Source organism: Prionailurus viverrinus, chromosome B3 (assembly GCF_022837055.1).
Source record: "Prionailurus viverrinus isolate Anna chromosome B3, UM_Priviv_1.0, whole genome shotgun sequence".
Taxonomy (NCBI): Eukaryota; Metazoa; Chordata; class Mammalia; order Carnivora; family Felidae; genus Prionailurus; species Prionailurus viverrinus.
Window position 1 is genome coordinate 55,373,078 of NC_062566.1, and position 20,831 is coordinate 55,393,908.

A 20,831-nucleotide genomic window follows, 5' to 3' on the forward strand; every position below is an offset into this window, starting at 1 on the left:
TAAAGCTCTTTTCTAGTGCTAAAGATTCCTTCTTTATTGTTTATTGGGACATTAACATACATCTTTACAGTAGGTATTTCTCAGTTTTATTTATGTTTGAGGATTTATAAACTTGGTAAGAGTGGAGCAACACTTTCCTGCAGTATGTGTTGCAATTAAGGCTTTGCCTTTTACCTGCTATTCTGTATATATGTATGAAAATATATGAATGTGGGGGGAAATGATTGTGATTTTAATGTCACTCATTTGACTGAGGCTAACATGAGAATGATAAATACCAAAATCATAGGATATTCATACCTGCTATTTGATAGGAATCTGCTGAATTTTGCTAGTGTCGAAATGAGACTTCTTTGGTCTTTAGAGAGAAGAGAGTTGTTCTGATTAACTCTTTGGGGAAAAAAAGCAACTTAATACTTGTCAATTAAGATTAAAAAAAGTGTTGGGGCACCTGGGTGTCTCAGTCAGTTAAGTATCCGACTTAAGCTCAGGTCACTATCTCACAGCCAGTGAGTTGGAGCCCCCCATTGGGCTCTGTGTTGACAGCTCAGAGCCTAGAGCCTGCTTCAGATTGTCTCACCCCCACCGCACCCCCCGCCCCTCCTCCACTCTCTCTCGCCTTCAAAAAATAAATAAACATTTTTTTAAAAAGTCCAAAATAAAACAAAACTTTGCTTTGGAAGTGAAATTCTATTCAGAGGTTCTACCCTAAATAAACAGCTTCTGTAAAATGTGGTAGGCTTGTTTAAGGGTGAGAAACAATGGTAATTGAATTCTTCAAATGGCTAATCCTGTTCTTGTAGCTTTTGACTAACTTTCATTGCTCAGCTGTTAATGTGTTAGCTGTCTAAAAGAGTCACACATGAGTATTAAGTTCGTAGAAAACATGAAGTGAGTCTTAATTGCTTTGTTTTACACAACTAGTATTGATTGAACATCTGCTGTGTACCTAGCCCTGAGTGGAGTAATTTTTATATATGGTTACTTGCAACCTCATCACAGTAAGTGTTACTCTTGGTGGTCTTATTCTTGCCTTATCTTTATTGTATTATATATCCTTATTCACTTGAGGTTCCTGACAGGACTCAAGCTATGACTACCAAATTTTTACCAGGCTCTCTTTGGCTAGAACTCTATTCTAAAGCTCTCTTTAATCTGCTGTTCTGGTAAACTGATGTAAATAAGATAGAAATCTCAGAAACTTCTCCTTTTGTCTTTCTACTCAAGATCCGGGGTCGAGCATTTCTTAGAGAGCTCTTCATGTTTCCTTTTTTCGGCCTACTCATGTCAGCTCAGTTCTTAAGGGGTGAGAGCTTCTCCCAGATTGGAGACAGCTTTCTCTGTCTCAGTGGTAACTAGTCTTTCTCTGGGCAAAGAATACAGCAATATATGACATGGTTTCTAAATCCTTGGTCATCCTGAATGTTATCTTCTGTGGGTTTATGCCTTATAAAATAGGATACTCCAAACTGAAGCAGATCCAGTTGTGGTCTTACTGTGGTCAGTTCAGAATGGATTCCTTTTGTCTTTATTCTGGCTACTATGCATTTAATGGAGCCTAAAATGTGTTAGTTTCTTGTTTTGTTTGTAGTGCACTGATTCATCGAATTTGTAATTTACCAAAAAGTTAAAAGTTTATACGCATTTTCTACATGAATTTGCTACTTATACAATTAGTTTACTTAATCTGAGAGTAGATTTGTGCAGCTACTCAATGGAGAGAATATCAATAAATGTCCAGAGTACATTTATTAAGCACTTACTGTATATTAAGCCCTGTTAGATATTTGAAGTAGAGATGAATAAATAAGACACGGGTTTTTTTTAAGTTTATATAGAGAGAGTTGGGGAGGCAGCGAGAGAGAGGGAGATAGAGATTCTTCAGTCTGTCAGTGGAGAGCCTGATGCAGGGCTCGAACTCACAAACCACAAGATCATGGCCTGAGCCGAAATCGAGAGTCGGATGCTCAACTGACTGATCCACCCAGGTGCTCCTAAGACATGAATTTCAAGTTTCTATGTATGTTACCTGCTCACTTGGAGTTAATCTGGGCCTTTTTGTTCTGGTTAAAGACATTTAAGAAAGCCCCTAGGCTCCTCAGGACTTCATAGTATCTGTTTTATAGGAGACATTAATCAAATGGTTGTGGGATAAATAAATAAATCCCTGGTGTAGCCAAATGAAAAGAAGTAGGCTATATCTTGAGAACTTTCTTAGAGGAATCAAGTCATTCTGAATTGTTAGTTGTAAGATATGCCAGTTTATCTGGCAAAGCTCGAACCTCACCTATAACTCTATCGTGTATAGATGAAGTTTCTTTTCCTAAAATTTTTGCTTGTTGTTCGCGGGTGGAGGTGAAGAACAGAATCTAAAATGCTAGCAGTCATTTAAGGAATGATAGAACCAATAAAAACCAAATGAGACCTGTTGACCTAATTGACCTCTTATGAAGTAGATCCCTAAACAGCCTTCATTGACTATGACTTCAGTAATGACTTTAAATTTTTTTGTTTACCTTATTTTCCTGTGTCAAGTTTCAGAGTTCATAGCTAGTGATGGGAATGCATTTTATGACTATTGTATCATCATGGTGATAGAGTCCTATGTACCATTATTTTCTCAAGAGTGAAATTACGTTGAGAAAGGTGATATGCTGGGTCGCCTTATTTTCTCCCTTTCCCACATTTTCCATATTGTCAAATTATGGTTCCCTTGCTAGTACACACACAAACTCACACCTGTTTACTTGACATGGTTTCTTTATATGGTTGATTTTCAGAGGGAACTCGCTCAGTTTTCCAAGTACTCAAGATGAAGAAGGAAAGGAAAGATTGGAAGGTGACCAAAGGACCAGGCAGAGTCAACAGCCCATGCAGCCCAGTTGTCCTGTCAAAGACCCTCCATCTCCTGCCTCTCGGCAGGTGGCTACACAGGGGTCATCCAGTCCTCAAGGGGAAGCATTGAAGGCAGATGTGCTAGAAGGCCAGAAAGAAGGACGAAATACCAATCAGGAAAAACCTAGTAATGCCTTGATTGAAAGGCCCAGCCAAAATAACATAGGAATCCAGACCATAGAGCATTCTCTGTGGGTCCCAGAAACTGTTTCAGCAGCAACTCAGACTGTAAAGAATGTGTGTGAACAGGGGACCAGTACGGTGGACCAGAACTCTGGAAAACAAGATGCCATGGTTCAGACTGACAGGGGGAGTGGTGAGAAACCAGTCAGTGCTCCTGGGGATGATACAGAGTCGCTCCATAGCCAGGTGAGAAAACGTCTAGGGTATCTCAGGGGCCCTGTTTTGACTTTATGGATTCCCAGAGAATTTAAGTTGTGATACTTCTACCTAATGATAATTCTTAACACTTTTGTGCAGACCAGTCATTAAAAACAATTTTTCCAAGATAGATAGGGTTGTGAAAATTATGGGTAGCTATATCTAATAGATAGTCTCTTATGGAAAATGAAATAGTGCTAGAGTTTATCAAGTAGGTCTTTACTGGATGAAAAAGCCAAAAAATATAGACTGGGCCCTGATATATTCTTCTACATTTAATCTTTTCCTTCTGCTGTCAGTTTGCATCCTCCCTTAAAAGCATTGGAGCTAATTGCTTCTCTCCCAAGTCTGTTTCACCAAAGTTCCCAGGAACTAAAGGAGTAGGAAGCAGAGGAGAAGAGATAGAAGAAACATGAAGGATAGTGTAGCACAGTATTGGAAACCAAGAACAGTAAGAGAAATAGAGGAAGGGGGTGTCCTCAGGCGGTGAGGACTGCACAGGCTGCAGCTAGACATAACGGGAGGAAAAGGATCAGGGGTGGTGGACGTGAGGCTGGAGGAGCAACAGGTTCTTGGGAATAGAGTAAGGGAGTAGGTAGTAGTAACAATCGAGTTAAGAGGTGGTGGTAGAAATGTACGTGTTAAGAAATAAGAGGAAGTTCAATTTCGTCAGGTGGCAGTGGGTTCCATGGTAGGGAAAATTTGGAAATTACTAATAGCGGTTAAACTGCCTTTTCAGTTGCTGTGGTAGATCGTCTTCACTTGGAATCTGCCTAGGAAAGCTTCATTAGTGATGTGCATCTCATTCTAATTTTCCAACTTGTTTGTTTTATAAAAATAATATAGTTCCTCTTTATTGAACACCTACAGTGTATCAGCATTGTGCTCAAGACAACCCATGAGGTTGGTATTATTATTCCCATTTCACAGGTAAAGAAATCAAGCTGAAGAGAGGTTAAGTAACTTGCCCAAGATTTTGCCATCAGTAGGTGGCAGAACTGGAATTTGAACTCAGCATATCTGACTTCAGAATCGGTATTCTTTTCATTATGCTATGTTGCTTTTCTATTTGATAATCATGGCCTGTGTAGTCTTGTTCTGTTTATCCATGCCTCTCCAGGAACTCCAGAAATTCTGTTTATGTTATTAGCCTTTTTGATAACATGGTCTCTGAGACCTAAGACTTTATCAGTTTGTACAGATTGAAAATAGAATAGCCTTTTGAATATAGGGGTTATAGTAGATCAGACCCTATTTTGCACTTGTTTTTACCCTTAAAGTGTTGGCATTCTGCTATAAATAACTTCTCTGCCTTTATAAAAAGAATTTAACTTGATCCTAAAGATAGCAATCTCGTTGAAGCCACTAGATTATATTTTCCTTACTTAAATAACATTTTTCCTCTGTAAAGTAGGGAAATAATCCCTGCTCCTATCTCATGTTGATGAAAGCAGGAACCAGTGAGCCAGAGCAGTTAGGCCTCGGCTTTGGAGTCAGACCACTTTATCTGGAATATGCGAGGATTAAATTAGATAAAGTTCTCCACACTGGATCTGGCACATAGTAAATGTTCAATATGTATTGGCTGCTGCTGCTGCTACCTACTGATTATTATTAAATACTGCTGTTACCACCAACAAAGCCACTGCTGATACTGTACTACTATTGTGTCATATGGAGTGAAATAACTTTTTAAAGAGCTAGTTGCTCCTGTTAAGAAAGGTGCTAGAAAAATCTAGGTGAATAGGTACAGTTTGACTTGGGAAAGATGAAAAGTTCTGGAGGTGGATATGGTGATGTTTGCACAACAATGTGAATGTACTTAATGTCAAACTGTCTACTTAAAAATGGTTAAAATGGTAAATTTCATGTTACGTGTATTATACTACGATGAAAAAACAGAGATGGGGTGGGTGCGGTAACAGAAAATATAGATTGGTGTGCTGTCTTTTGAAGAATGGTTGGAAAATGAGGAATGCTTTCTGGAGGTTTTCCAGGTGTCAGTGCTTTTGTATCCCCTGCATTCTGGGTAGGACTGAGGCCAGTGGGGAGAAAAGCATAGGCAGCCTACCTTTGACATTGCTTAAAGTTTGACTTCTTTATCCAGTGGGCCTGGAGCTAGGCTTTTAATGAAGGAAAGTATGGTTTTGTTTTCATTTTCTTATCTTCCTTTTATGATGACAAGATCTTCAAGTTATTTATCTTTACAGAGACCTCTTTTCAGAAGACTATTTGAAGAGAGAGTAAGCATAGATTTCTTTTTATCTGCCCCCTTTTCCTTCTTTCCTTTCTTATTCTATTAGTCATATTTAAGTGTCTGTCTTGAAATGATCATTTGTCTGGCTGTTGTAGTGGAAAAATACAGGAAGACTTCTTGAGAAGCCTGAATACAAGGAGTGCTTTATGTATCCCTGAAACCTTCTAGACATCTGTGATCCTGGACCTGCCTGTCTGTGTGTGAGGGCAGGAGGTCCGGTTGTCATGGTTCTGATGCAGGGGCACCCTGATGATTGAGATGTGACAGACCAGTGCTCTGGCCATTCATTAGCCAGAATTATATATATAGAAGTATTTTAAGGAATTAGTGGATCTAAGTTTCCATGCTTTTTACTTATATTTATTCACATAATTTACATTTCCATTTTAGTGGATATTTTACCCCCAAGATGGAGTTGGAGTGGGAATTATTCAGGTAAATTATTGAAAGCTTTAGGTAAATTACTATCACTACCACATTGGTCAGTGAAAACCCAGGATCATCATCATTTCAGTAATATATATAGTTCTTTTCAAAGACTTGAATACCTTGACAATGCTGAAAGAAAAAATCAGTCTGCTATGGGGAAATAAGGTGGGAGAAAAAAAGTGCGCATTTTCTCCTCAGAATTACTGGTGGGGTTGAGGGGAGGGTGTGGATGCTGTTAAATGTATATGTGTTATGAGAAAACATGTGGATAGCAGTTGTCATGTAAACAAAAATGCAGGGTTTATTTAAGCTATTTAAGCTATTAAATTAATCCTTTATGATACAAGTAAATACAGAATCCTTTTACTGGGCACTAGCTTGGCTCTTAAGTTACGATCTGTTATTTGGAAGAGATTAAATATTCCATATTTAATCCTGAGAAAAATCTGTGCATCTTGTTCTAGGCATAAAGAAACTATAGTTCTGATTTACTAAAGCAGGAAAAACAGACTGCACTGAGATTAACAGATACTCTTGTTTTTATATAAAGTTTTAAAAATATGCCTGCCTTCCTTTTTTTAAAGAGATGTTGCAAGTATAAGTTTATATACTGATTGATAATTCAGCCTCAAAATCAGAAGGATTATAATGTAAATGTACTTTTGTTGGGGGGAGGTCAGAGTTTCACTTAAATATCCTAGATACAAGTGCTAGATGTTACAATTTTGATTGAGACAGAAATAGGTCATTTTAAGTGATAACTGATACAGACTCTTCCTAGCCTCTGGCTATATAGCCGGTCCATCCCTGTTCTTATCTATAGGTGAATAAAAAAATAAAGCAACTGGAAAATTCCATCACACTAGATTCATGGAACCTCTGAACACTGCCTATCATGAAGCAGTTGATTTTTGATTCTGCCACTTTGCAGTGATACCTATGCTTGTGTTCTATTTTCTGCCACAGGGAGAGGAAGAGTTTGATATGCCTCAGCCTCCACATGGCCATGTCTTGCATCGCCACATGAGGACAATCCGTGAGGTTCGCACACTTGTCACCCGTGTCATCACAGATGTGTATTATGTGGATGGAACAGAAGTAGAAAGAAAAGTAACTGAGGTAATGCATACTTAGGTCTATGTGGCAAATTTCTTTGGGTAGAAAAAATTCCCTGGCTCTCCACTTCCACCCCTTCCCGCCTTTCTTGTGCAACTAGCTTCTTTGTTTTCCTTCATCTTGTGAGAAAGATTTAAGAATCTGGTAAGAGAGGAGAGTCTTGAATTCTGTGTTTTTCCCAACCACGAGTTTACTGTTTAACCTCTGGCCACTTATTTAACCAGTCCCATCATGGTTTCTGTTTCGTAAAGAACAGATTGATAAATCTGTTATGTTATAACTACATTTTATCTATTATTTTTAATTCTTGGAAACTAAAGAGGTTTAGAACTCCTTGCTTTGCTCCATGTTTTCTCACTTGTTGTCACGTTTGCTCATTGTGTCCTTTCTTGGTCTCCATCCATTTGTGGTTATAGACCTGTTTGTAGGAGATGCACCTTTATGTCTTAGTAGGATTCATTACAGACTCATTCCCAGTGTTGGAAAATATCAGCATTTATTCACTGTTAGATTGGACGGCATCATATGCTGACTGTTTACATCTCAATACTGGCTGATATCAGATTTTCAAGAATTAAAGATGTGGCACTATCTTGGTACATATGTTAATTTCTGGGAACCCATTTTATTAATTGATGAGAGGCACAGGTACTTCCTTCCTTCCTTAGGCCTTGTTGCCATACTTAGGCACATCTTAAAAAATTTGCCAGATAGCCATACGGGAAGTTGAGACCAGGAAGAATTAAACTCTGATATATATATAGTCTTATTAAATGGAACACATTATTGCAGTTGTTCACTAATGGGCCATTGTGGCCCTCATGTCAGAAAGCATTTGACTTTAGTTTGAGAAATTTTCTTGTGTATTTTATTGTACACCAAAATCCCAGATGTTAATTCATCTTCAATTTTTATGTTTGTGGAATTTTTTCAATATTGCTACTATTTTAGAAAAATTAGGAGATTAGCAGCTTTAGAAAAACAGTTTGATTTCATGAACAGTTTTTGTAACTCTTGTAGTTTAAAATGTTATACATGTTACTATATTATTTGATGTGGTGCTCTCAAAAGTATATTTCTGGAAACAGGCCTGTTAGATACTCTGAGGGGAGAAAAAGTTCCATGGTAATAAGTTTGAGAAATACCAAATGCTGTAAAACTTCCCTTCCCCCATGGAAATTCACAGTGCCTATTATGTTAAAGGCTCTAAGAAGTCCTTTATTAAAGATGTCTATTTTATTGTTTAACATAGAAGTTACCAAACTTGACAACTGAAATTTTTTATTACTTATTTATTTTTTTACATTTATTTATTTTTGAGAGACTGAGAGAGACAGAGGACAAGTGGGGGAGGGGCAGAGAGAGGATGAGACATAGAATCTGAAGCAGGCTCCAGGCTCTGAGCTGTCAGCACAGAGCCTGACACGGGGCTCGAACTCACAAACTGAGATCATGACCTGAGCCAAAGTCAGATGCTTAACTGACCTAACCACCCAGCCACCGTATCAACTGAACATTTTTTAAGATAATACTTATTATACCCCTTTGATAGTTTGGGAAATATTACCATAATTAAATACAGTAATAATAGCAACTAACATTTCTGTAGTACTAACTATATGTAAGGCACTACTGTACGGACTTTAGTGATGGAACTTAATCCTCACAACTAAGCTGTGGGTTAGATACTGTTATCACATTTTCCACATGAAGAAACTGAGGATTAAGTTAAGTTAAAATAACTTGCATAAGGTTACATAGCTAATAAACAGAGGAACTAGAACTAATTCCAGGCAGTCTAGATCCAGAGCCTGCATTCCTAACCACTACATTGTGCTGCTTCTCAAGAGTGAAGTGATGTGTGCAAGAAGGAAGATGCATATGGTAGTTCACATGAGGATGAAACTCCTCTGAAGGGAATTTTGCTAGTTTGTCTGGATGAGGTCCAAAAAGCATTTGAGTTGGACCCTGAAGGTTTTAGATGTTGGGAGATAAGGGGAAAAGGCATTCCATACAGAAAGTTTGGTGAGTAAAGGCACAGAGACAGAAAGTAAAGAGCACACAGGTATGAAACGTTTAGTTTAGTTTTTAGTCTTTTGACCTGAGAAGACTCTAGGAACACCTTCCCTCATAGCTTATATTCTTTGCTTATTATCTTTTAGAAGTTTTATTAATTTATTTACCTGCAACTTTTTTTTTTTTTTTTACTATGTTCCTAGCACTGTGGCAGGCCCTGGAACTAAGAAGATAAAAAGACACTGTCCCTGTTTTCTAGGAGCTTATATAGACATGCAGCAAATCCAGAACTTGTTGGTTGCTGTTGTAGAGGGTGGCAAGATGTGTTAGAAAAAGGAGACTGAGCCTACCAGCTTACCTGAAGGTGGCTAAAAGACCTCACAGAATATGTAGCTCCCAGAGTGTGGCAGATAACATTGAGGCATGGGGAAGAAGGACATCATAGGCAGAATGAAAAGTTATGTAGACAACGTGGCATGCTTAATGAATATTTAGAAGCTCAATATGACACAAACAGTAGGGTAGCGAATGGTAGGAAAGGATGCTGTTGAGTTTGGTAAAGGCCCAAAGTATGAGGGCTTTGTATACCACAGAAAAGAATTTAGATTTTTGTCTTTGGTGTGATAGATGCCTTTAAAGAATTTTGGAGAAAAGAGTGACATGCTCAGATTTGCATGTTGGGAAGTTCGGATTGGCAGCGGTTTAACAGTGGACTGGTGTGGGTTGAGGCATAGTTCAGACAAGAGGTAATGAGTGTTGCATTAGGACAGTGGCAGTAGAGGTTGAGAGGAGAGACAGATGCATTAAGTACATAGAAGGTGAAATTGATAGACTGGTGAATTCCTAAATGTGGGGATACAGGGAGAGGGAGGAATTTAACATGGTACGTGGGCTTTTTCCTGTGCAGTGAGATAGAGAGTGGTACCATATGCTGAGACAGAGAATGTAAATAGGACACTGATTTGAGAGAGATTATTCAGTAAATACTTACTGAGGGTCTCTTGTGGCATGCACTGTGCTGGATTTGGAGGATATACCCAGGAAAGAAGATGGTTACAATTTCTGTCTTAATAGGGTCTCTGTAGTCTAGTGTATAAGACACACAGGAAGATAAGTAAGCAAATATGTTAAAAAGATGATAACAGGCCACCTTCGAGCCTGGATCTGTCATTACAATAGTGATGGCTTTGACTGTAGGACAGTTGCAAAGGCAGTTGTAGCTGGCTACTGTTCCTGGGGCATATTCTCCAACAGAGACACAGCCTGGAATCCCAGCCTTTTAAGCTGGCCATGCCCCTACCCATTTGCTATATTCAAGTGAAGGGATTGACTTCAGTTCTGGGCTCACAACACCTCCTTTAGTCAAAGGATCTCAGTAGATAGACTTGAATCTGGCTAGAGCAGGCAAGTTGGTGATAGGAGACAGAGATTTGAGAAAGTCATGTTTATCACTGATACTTTTTGGAGGTGGTACACTTTCTGGTAATGACCCTGAGGATAGATGGCTCAGGCAGAGAAAATGGTTCATGGTGGTAATTATATCAGGAACTTGAGAGTTGCTGGATGGGTCATCTGATGGATGTAAGCCACAGAGAATAGTGACAGAAATAGGGACGGGGAGAAAAGGGAGGCTGTGAGCCAGAGGTTAAGGTTTTCATCCATGAGAGTGAGTGGGTGGGAGGATGTTGGTGAGTAACGGAAGGGGAGAGCAAAGTTTAACAAAATGGCAAATAGTGGTTTAGTAGGAGCGAGAGGTGGGAGATAGAAATGGTCTGTTGATGGCAATAGGGAGCAAAGTTGCCTCTTACCTCCAAAGTCTTTTTTTTTTTAATTTAATTTATTTCATTTATTTTAGAGAAAGAGCCCGTGAGTGGGGGAGAGGGGCAGAATGGGGGAGAGGGAGAGAATCTTAAGCAGACTCCACACTCAATGTGGAGTGAGGCACAATCCCACGACCCTGGAATTGTGACCTGAGCTGAAATAAGAGTTGGGCGCTAAATCAACTGAGCCACGCAGGCATCTCATATCTCCAAACTCTTGAATTGGGGTTTGGTGGAGAAAAAAAACAGTCTCTGATAGAGCTATAGGGATTGTGAGATGCACCGGTCATATCCAGGATTTATTCGTTGAAGGCAAGGAAATGGAGAGAGGATGACACTGCATTTTGGTTGGGTTAAATTTCAGTGTCCCTAGTATATCCAAAGGGAAGGGTTTTTTAGTTATTTGTGAGTTTGGAGCCGAGTCATTCTTATATTGTTGGTAGATAGGTAGGGATGAGTCTGGTGAGATTGTCCAGGGAAAGCACGGAAGAGTAAGAAAAGGAAGAACAGAGTCCTGCACAATACTGTGTCTAAGGGAACAGATGAAGAAAGAGGAACCTGAAAACAAGCACATATCAAAGTAGCCCTTAAAGAGGTGGAATGAAAAAAAAAAAAAAAAGAGGTGGAATGAAAGTAAAAGTGACTTTGTAGATTCCAAAGGAGGAGATATTTTCAAGAAGGGAGTGGTTAAAATTAATCATTTAGGGGATACCTGGGTGACTCAGTCAGTTAATTGTCCAACTTTGGCTTTGGTCACGATCTGATGGTTCATGGGTTTGAGCCCCATGTTAGGTTCTGTGCTGACAGTTTAGAGCCTGGAGCCTGCTTCGGATTCTGTGTCTCCCTCTCTCTCTGCCCCTCCCCTGCTCATACTCCGTCTCTCTCTCATAAATAAACATTTAAAAAATAATAATCATTTAATTATCTTACAGCATTATTTGAGTGTGTGTGCATTGTATACTGTCTGCCCAGAGAAGCTATAAACTCTGAGGGGAGGGTCTTACACTTCTCCATATCTTCTCTGATGATATGCATGGTGATGCATGAATAGTCTAGAACAGGAAAGCAAGTGTGCTGTAATTTCTCAATCCTGTGTCCAGAGAGGACATTGTTGATTGGCCCCAGAACCTTTTCCCATAAGCCTGGGAATTAGCTTCCAAAGGCTGTTTAAAACTGAGCTCCAGTTAACCACTTACCAATCCATCAAAGTGAGCATGGGAGATAAAGTCAGTTTGATATTCCTGTCTTCTATAGATATTGCAACCTTGTACATTTTGATTATTACCTTTCTGTTTTTCATTTTTATAAACAATACTATTTTTAGCCTATTTTTGCCTGTAATTTTCTATTTCCTGTATCATTTATTGAAAAGTAATGTAAAATAACCTGATTTCAAAAAACGTGTCATGCTACCCACTGCTGATGAAATACCCAGAATGGCTCCTAACCATTTGTTTTCCTTATCTAACCTTCCTTCCTCCTTACCTCTCTTCTCCCAGACAGAAAATGTCTGGGTTACAATTCTTGCTGTCTTCTCAGTAGGCAAAGGTTGTGAACTTGTCCAGTAAAAAGATAACTTAGCTCATAATAGAGATCTCTTTGTTTCCAATCCAGTGCAACCTTTATTTATATTTTATTGGGATATAATATATTCCCTGTAGAATGCTCAGGTCTTAAATGTTCAGTGGCTCTCAACAATTAATTGTGTGTAATCACTGCTCACAATAAGATCCAGAACATTTCCATTAATCCAGAAAGTCTTCTCCTGATGCCCACCTTTCTGAATTGAAATTTCTTACCATCTCTAGGATTTTTTAGCCACCACATTAGCATGATGTTGTTGTGGCTTCTTTTAGCTTTTGTATCCATTTCTTCCTTGCAGGAGACTGAAGAGCCAATTGTAGAGTGTCAGGAATGTGAAACCGAAGTTTCCCCTTCACAGACGGGGGGCTCCTCAGGTGACCTGGGGGATATCAGCTCCTTCTCCTCCAAGGCATCCAGCTTACACCGCACGTCAAGTGGGACGAGTCTCTCAGCCATGCACAGCAGTGGCAGCTCAGGGAGAGGAGCCGGACCACTGAAAGGGAAAACCAGCGGGACAGAACCCGCAGATTTTGCCTTGCCCAGCTCCCGAGGAGGCCCAGGAAAACTGAGGTGCAGACAGGGTCTCCAGAGAGAGAGCTACAACAGGGGCAGGGTTGCTGACATTTTAATATCACAGGAAAAGGGGAGTAATGGGAAATCCCCCCCCCCCATCCTCCAACTAGGAAAATTCAAATATTCTTCCTCCCCTTTTGTTCCTCTCCTGTTTGGGTTTGCATGGGAGAAAGCGTGGAGCCCTTTGAGAGCTAGACTCCTAAGAAAATGTAGAAAAACAGGTGAGAGGACTTTGAGAATGCTGGCACATGCTGCTGCCACCCCCATTTTCTGTAGCCTGTAGTGTTTTGACTGGGAGTGCAAAAAGTTTAGGGTAGTAACCTCAACCTGATACATCCCTAGCTTTTTGTTATCCTCTGCAGGTGTCTAGAGCCTGTAGTAGAAGAGAAGGCAGGGAAGAAATGGGTGTGCTATTTTTGAGGGCAACAGTAGGAAGCTTTGTCAGGAGGGAATAGACTTCCATAGAGGAGGATGTCCTTTACTCGTTATCCTACACTCCTACTCCCTGGCTGATATTTTGGTGGTGGGTGTGCAGGCCAGCTTCCTGCTGTGTTGGAGGTCTAATACATGTTGGCCTGGCATGTGGTTTAAGGGCCACGGGGAGACTTTGTGGAGAAAGGATCCAGTAGCAGGTGCTGTCAGACTAACCTGTCTTCATTCTCTAGTCCTAGAAAAGGGGTCAGTCAGACAGGGGCGCCAGTGTGTGAGGAGGATGGTGATGCAGGCCTTGGCATCAGACAGGGAGGGAAGGCTCCAGTCACGCCTCGTGGGCGCGGGCGAAGGGGCCGCCCGCCTTCTCGGACCACTGGAACCAGGTACCCGGGTAGTGTGAGATACACTTAGTCTATGACTTATGCAGAAAAAAAGGGAGTAGAGAGAAGAGAGGGGAGTAGAGAGTATGTGGGGTGTCAGGAGGGACACGAGGGGTCCACATTGACTTGGGAGCGGGCAGGGATCAGAGAGGCCACCAAGAAACCAGGCTTAGGCCTGTGATGGGGTCCTCCAAGAATGGGCTGAGGAAGACCCATGGACAAAAGAGTGGGAAAATTGGCAGTTAGAAACTTTTCTTATTTTAACTGCCTTCTCCTATCTCTTATCTTTGTTTAGAGAAACAGCTGTTCCTGGCCCCTTGGGCATAGAGGACATATCACCCAGCATGTCACCAGATGATAAATCCTTCACTCGTATTGTGCCCCGAGTGCCGGACTCCACCAGGCGAGCAGACACGGGTGCCGGTGCTTTGCGACGAAGTGACTCTCCAGAGATTCCTTTCCAGGCTGCTACTGGCCATTCTGATGGCTTAGATGCCTCCTCTCCAGGAAATAGCTTTGTGGGACTCCGTGTTGTAGCCAAGTGGTCGTCCAATGGCTATTTTTACTCTGGGAAAATCACTCGTGATGTCGGAGCTGGGAAGTATAAATTGCTCTTTGATGATGGGTACGAGTGTGATGTGTTGGGCAAAGACATTCTGCTGTGTGACCCCATCCCACTGGATACGGAAGTGACAGCCCTCTCGGAGGATGAGTATTTCAGTGCAGGTAATAAAGGGAATGGTGTCTGTAAGAGATTTAGTGTGCCTGGGCCAGTCCTCTCTCCAGTCAGTAATTACCAAGGGCATTCTCTCCAGCCCAACTACTCTTCTTCAGGGGTCTCCAATGCTACAAATTCCATTCCTACTATGTGAGGTACTCTCACACTGGCTTTTTGTTTTCATTTGTTGCTTATTTTTGAATTAACTTAAAAGAATTTTTTTTTTTTAATATTTATTTTTGAGAGAGAGAGAGAGAGACAAAGTACAAGTCGGGGAGGGGCAGAGAGAGGGAGACACAGAACTGAAGTAGGCTCCAGGCTCTGAGCTGTCAGTACAGAGCCCGATGCGGGGCTCGAACTCACGAACCAAACCATGAGATTGTGACCTAAGCCAAAGTCAGACGCTTAACTGACTGAGCCACCCAGGTACCCCTGAACATACTTTGGAATAATATATTTACAGAAAATGTACAGACTGCTGTGTAAAGTACAGAATACTGTGATAATGTGAGAAGTTCTCAACTACCCCTCAGCCAGCTTTCACTCTTGTTAACATCTTATGATAGCATGGTACATTTGTCAAAACTAAGAAACCAACCTTGATTCCTTACTAACTAACTAAATTCCAGACTTTATTTGCATTTTATCAGGTTTTATGTATCCTTTTTCTATTCCAGTATCCAATCGATTAGTCTTCATGTGTCCTTTGATCTGTGACAGTTTCTGAATCTTTTCTTGTTTTTCATGGCCTTGACAGTTTTAAGGAGTGTATGGTCAGATATTTGTCCCTCAGTTCTGGTCCGTCTCACCTTTTGTTTTATATTGGAGTTATAGGTTTTGAAAAGAATGCTATGGAGGTAAGGTGCCCTTTTCATTATGTCACGGAGGATTGAGGCCTATGACATCCACAGGACATCACTAGTCACATTAACCTTTATCACTTACTTAAAGTATTTGCCTGATTTCTCCACTGTAAAGTTAGTGTTTTTCCCTTTCGATTTATCTGCTCTTTCACCACTGACTTAAACTTAGTACGTGCCTTGCTAGGAATCTAGTAGGTGAGTGTAGCAGATATATTGAGATATTTTTGCTTAGGAAGACGTTTAGTACTATATTTTTATGTCTGCACAGCAACCATTTACTGTCTGGTTTGAAAAAAATAAAAATTTTTAAGTAGCCAGTTCCTCTGATAATGAGATATTTGTATTATGACTGTTGCATGTGCCAGTTCTTTGAATATATTCCCTTTTTTTGAGCTAATTTGGAGATAAATGTGTTGAGTTTGTCATTTAAAAACATCTTGTCTGGAGATTTTTTGGAACATAAATTGGGATATAATGGGCAAAAATGCCTCTGGTGAAGTCTCCTCAGACTTGCTTGTGATTTGGACTCCTGAGTAGTTTTTTGCCCCTTTATTTCATTGTTAATCTTTACCTTCTAGTCCTGGGTAACACTTAGCTTTAGGTGGCATCATTTAGTAGCATGTGGATGTAGGTCTTTTATGACCTTTGGCTTACATAGTTTGTATCAAATATATCCATTGTATCAAATGTATCCATTAGGTTTAAAACCTGTCTTGGAGGTCCTCTTAAGACCAAGAGACAGTTCTGTATCCAGAGTGAATTATGGCATCAAGGGGTGTGGTGTCTCTTGTGTCTCATTTATCAAGGCTGTCTACTAACATCATCACTAGACTGCTTCGAGTTGTAGTAGCTCTTCATCAGTGTGAAGTATATTCTTGGCCTTGGGCTTCATTGTACTCTTGAAAGGGGTCTTTGTGACTTAGTTTGCTGGTAGAGATTGAAGCCAGACGATGAAGCAGCAAGGGGAAGGGGAGTGATTCTGTGGCATAAATAGAGAACCAAGGCCTGCTTTCACGTCTGTATTTCTTTCCTTGGTGGCATATGCTCTGGGTTTCTTTTAGCCCTTCATTCAAGCACAGACCAGTGGGAGAGAACAAACGGACTGTGTGTGTGTGTGTGTGTGTGTGTGTGTGTGTGTGTGTGTGTATGTATAGCATGTGCAGGTATATAAGTTGTTTATTGATGGATGGAGGAGGAGGAGTACCATCTTTTTACAGGTTTGTAAATGGGTCTTGCCCAAGATCACACAGTTTGGTGGTAGCAGAATTAGGCCTAGGCTCAGGTCTCCTGAATTCTAGCCCTGTTCCATTTTATACTCCACGTTGTGTTCCTTGTAACCTAAAGCCCTTTAGGTTCTGAAGCAGAGCAAGAGCAAGAAAGTAGATAATAGGGAAGATTAGGCAGGGGAGGCAGAATTTATGTGTTTTTTCCTTTCTTTGCTCTGTATCTCTATTTTGATTTAGCCACACAGACACATGCTCTGTCTTTCTCTCTTCAAGTTAAGTCATCTTTTACCTACAGCTTAGCTCAAGAATTATCACTGTCTCCAAAGAAACCAAGAAAGAAAGGTTTAGTAATTTATAATGGGATTATTAAGAAACCACATGTCATTTCAAGAAATAATTGAACCTCTAATAACTCATAAATGCTGGCTTTTAGGAGGCTTTATTTTATAACCAAAGGATTCCTTCTATTGAGAATCTTTCCATGTCCCAATCTCAGGGTTGTAGCTACATATGTTCTTAAGTGGTGGTGGTGTCTGAGATTGACAGCTGGGATTTCAGTACTAACTTCAGTCCACTGTCGGACTTCCTGATGCCCTGACACAACCTGTTGTGCAGACCCACTGTGAGTGGCTGCCAAGCAACCTAAAACAATAGCAGGCTGCTCTTATGTTTTTCCCACCCAGGAGTGGTGAAAGGGCATAGGAAGGAGTCTGGAGAGCTCTACTATAGCATTGAAAAAGAAGGCCAAAGGAAGTGGTACAAGCGAATGGCCGTCATCCTGTCCTTGGAGCAAGGAAATAGACTGCGAGAGCAGTATGGCCTTGGCCCATATGAGGCAGTAACACCCCTTACCAAGGCAGCAGATATCAGCTTAGGTAAGACCTTTGCTTCCTAGCTCCGGGCCCCTGTCCTGTTTGTGGTGGGAAGAGTGGTTTCTAGAGCAATCAGGATGCTTCGCTAAATCTTACAAGTCCTGTGTGGTTTATGAGATGCTAATGAGCTGCCATTTTCTGGAGCCACCACCTATCTCTGTTTCCTTCCCAGGACCACATGGTAAATCCTCAGATTCTTCTGGTCTTCCCAGTTCTTCAGGGGACCAGATACATTTCAGTCGTGGCTGAGACTGAAACAGAATGGCAGCTTTAAAAGAGGTTTCCTGTTCTCATAGGAGGTGGAGGAAAGGGTGTGGTGATATCTAAATCAGGCTCTGCCCAGCTTCTTGGAGTCCAGGGCCTCAGACCATGGGAGTTGACCAACCTTTGACTTATCCTATCATAGACAATTTGGTGGAAGGGAAACGGAAACGGCGCAGCAACATCAGCTCCCCAGCCACCCCTACTGCCTCCAGCAGCAGCAGCAGCACAACCCCTACCCGCAAGATTACAGACAGCCCTCGTGCCTCCTCGGGAGTTCTCTCAGGCAAAAGAAAACTGATCACTTCTGAAGAAGAACGGTCCCCTGCCAAGCGAGGCCGGAAGTCTGCCACTGTGAAACCTGGTGAGTACTCCCTTTTGCCTCATCCTCCCTCAGACCACTGTGGAATGCAGGGCCAGCTGCTGGAGAGAAGGAGCCTGATAAGTGGCAGTGGTCGCTCTGTCCTTCTACAAAGTTGGGATCCTGCACAAGCACAGGTAGTACTCAGCTTACTGCATCCATCTTTACACATCTCTCAGCAGAGTCCAGTGGAGATAGATAAGACACTAGGTCTTGATTGGAAACACTCATTGAGTTCTGTATAAGTTCCAGGAGGGAAAGAAACTGAATTTTAAGCAGATTCCTTTATCTGGCACCATCTTCTACCTCAGGAAGCTCTGCTTCTGAGTCTTTTTGTGCTCAGGGCCCTCTGGCTCTCCCAGACTTCCTACTGAAAGCTAGTACCTCAGTCTGCATCTCCTTGTACTGTTCCTCAAACACCTCCTTTCCACGCACTCATGTTTCATGTTAACAGGAATTCATCCGTCTATTGTTCACGGAGTCCCTAATATCCAGCCCCAGCCATTGTGGGTTCTGGAGACACAGGTGTAAAGTCCTCAGTGTCTGCCCTGAGGGAGCTCTCAGTGCAACAGACTGAGCAGGTTCATCGGTTGTTACGTTGTCCTAGCACCAGAGTTCCTTTGGTTTCCTGTATATTTGCGTTGTGTCATCTCCATATGTGTCCAGCACCTCTGTTGTGTTCAGGGTATGTGAGGCATGGAACTAAGTCCTTCAATATTACTTCAAATAGTCCCAATGAGGTTTAGATGCTAGAATTCATTTTCTAGTTGAAGAGTTTGAGGTACAGAAAAGTTGGCTAACTTTACCAAGGTGACCTAGTAATCCAGAATTCAAACTCAGGCAGTTTGACTTTGAAGTCCAGGCTTATACATACTACATCAGACTGTTCTCCTCCTGCTGGTTTTGTTTTAGGGAGGCATGACCTGTCTGTCATCTTAGCCTCCTAATGAGGCTATGATTCCGCTTCTTCAAATCAGGTATTTGTTTTCTTCTTGAGGACTTATTGGGGCACTCGTAGCATGGGTGTTCTGGGAGTCCTGGGCTGGCCGGTGTACTTACTCACCCCCAGGGGTTGGAAACTGGGATAATTGAAGCAGGCTGTTTTGCTGTAGCTCCATCAGTGAGTAAGAACACTTTATTACCAAGTATTCTGTGCACCGTTCTGGTGACGGTTAGGCATAGGGTGGGAGTATCTGCTGGGTACACTTCTTGGTAACAAAAAAAATGGGTTTTTTGTTGTTGTTTTTTTGTTTTTAAGGGCTGTTTCAAAATATCACATATCCTGGGGAAATCAGAGCACTGAGCAAGAGAAAGTGGGCTGAAGATTTCTAAGTATTTTTCACTCTTACCTAAACTTTGTTTGTATTAGAACCACTACTTTCTTCAGATCCCAGAAGTATTTAGTTTGGCTGTATAAAAACAATACTACTTGATATTCATTTATAAATCGTCATGACTGTATAAAACTTAAATACATAAAATTTCTCTGCATTGTAAATTGGGTCCTGGGACCCAATAGGGGTCCATAGGAATGGTCTTTGGTCAGTAGCTCAAAAAACCTGGTCAGGACATTGCCTACCCATCCTGTCATGCCCAGGCAGTGGTCTGTATCCTTCTAGTAATTGTGTCTCCATCCCTTCCAGGTGCAGTGGGGGCAGGAGAGTTTGTGAGCCCCTGTGAGAGTGGAGACAACATGGGTGAACCCTCTGCCTTGGAAGAGCAGAGAGGGCCTTTGCCCCTTAACAAAACCTTGTTTCTGGGCTATGCCTTTCTTCTCACCATGGCCACAACAAGTGACAAGTTGGCCAGCCGCTCCAAACTGCCAGATGGCCCTACAGGAAGCAGTGAGGAAGAGGAGGGTAAGTCCCTAGGAAGCCCTGGGGGTTCTGACACATGAGCACTTTCTTCCTTTCCATTCACTTATGAGCCTATAAAGTAAGCAGTGCAAGTGGTGTCTGAGATCTTGGTCAGGAAAGTTAATGAACTCTCCTTCTTAATTTATAGACGGTTTTCACAAAATTCCTCTTAGTGGCTCCTCAAAACAATCCTGTGAGGCACATGGGACATAGATCTTACCGTCCATTTTACAGATGAGGAAACAAGCTTAGAGAGGTTAAAACCGTGCTTTTTGTCTGCAGTAATGGTAGATTTGGGACTAGAACCCAGTGTTCATTCTATCCTATGACAGTCCTCCAAGTCAGGTTTCTGAATGCCCTGCCATCTTTCCCATCTGTGTTCTAGGGGCAGTTGCTAGAGAAAACCCACCTGGGGGCAAAGTTGATTCTCGTGAGGTCTGTGCATAAGACAGAGAATGTAGGGTGCCCAGGGCCCCAGGGTGATATCAGAGAAACAGCTTCTAAGCCTTTTCAACTCTTGTATCTCTGTTCAACCTTAACCTAAATCTATATATTGTATTTCTGTGTGGTCTATGACTTAGTGTTTGAGTGAAGGCTGTAGTGGGGACAGGTAAAAATCGTTTGAACTGTCTAAAGAGTATGTGATCTAGGAGAGAAAATGGGTGGATACAAATGTATACACTGTAAGTGACTCACAGCAGCATCCACATATGTCTGTGAACCGTAAAGGTGCAGCTGGAGTGATGTTCTGCAGGTTAGAGTTACTATATCTTACACGAGGTAATCGAATT

At 41.4% G+C, this 20,831-nt stretch overlaps 1 protein-coding gene across 11 annotated transcripts in view; it reads left to right on the top strand.

Annotated features, from left to right (window-relative positions):
• TP53BP1 (tumor protein p53 binding protein 1) overlaps positions 1-20,831 on the top strand; it is a 93,329-nt gene that overhangs the window by 67,103 nt on the left and 5,395 nt on the right. For 9 of the 11 annotated variants that reach the window (XM_047861204.1, XM_047861199.1, XM_047861200.1 and 6 more), the window contains 8 exons: positions 2,781-3,264; positions 6,929-7,081; positions 12,797-13,068; positions 13,737-13,886; positions 14,179-14,609; positions 17,374-17,565; positions 17,969-18,187; positions 19,828-20,043. In XM_047861204.1, the coding sequence (XP_047717160.1) occupies positions 2,781-3,264; positions 6,929-7,081; positions 12,797-13,068; positions 13,737-13,886; positions 14,179-14,609; positions 17,374-17,565; positions 17,969-18,187; positions 19,828-20,043 (2,117 nt within the window). Of the gene's footprint in view, positions 1-2,780; positions 3,265-6,928; positions 7,082-12,796; positions 13,069-13,736; positions 13,887-14,178; positions 14,610-17,373; positions 17,566-17,968; positions 18,188-19,096; positions 19,162-19,442; positions 19,517-19,827; positions 20,044-20,831 lie in introns of those variants that run through there. The other 2 variants (XR_007152744.1, XM_047861201.1) reach the window with 2 other exon arrangements.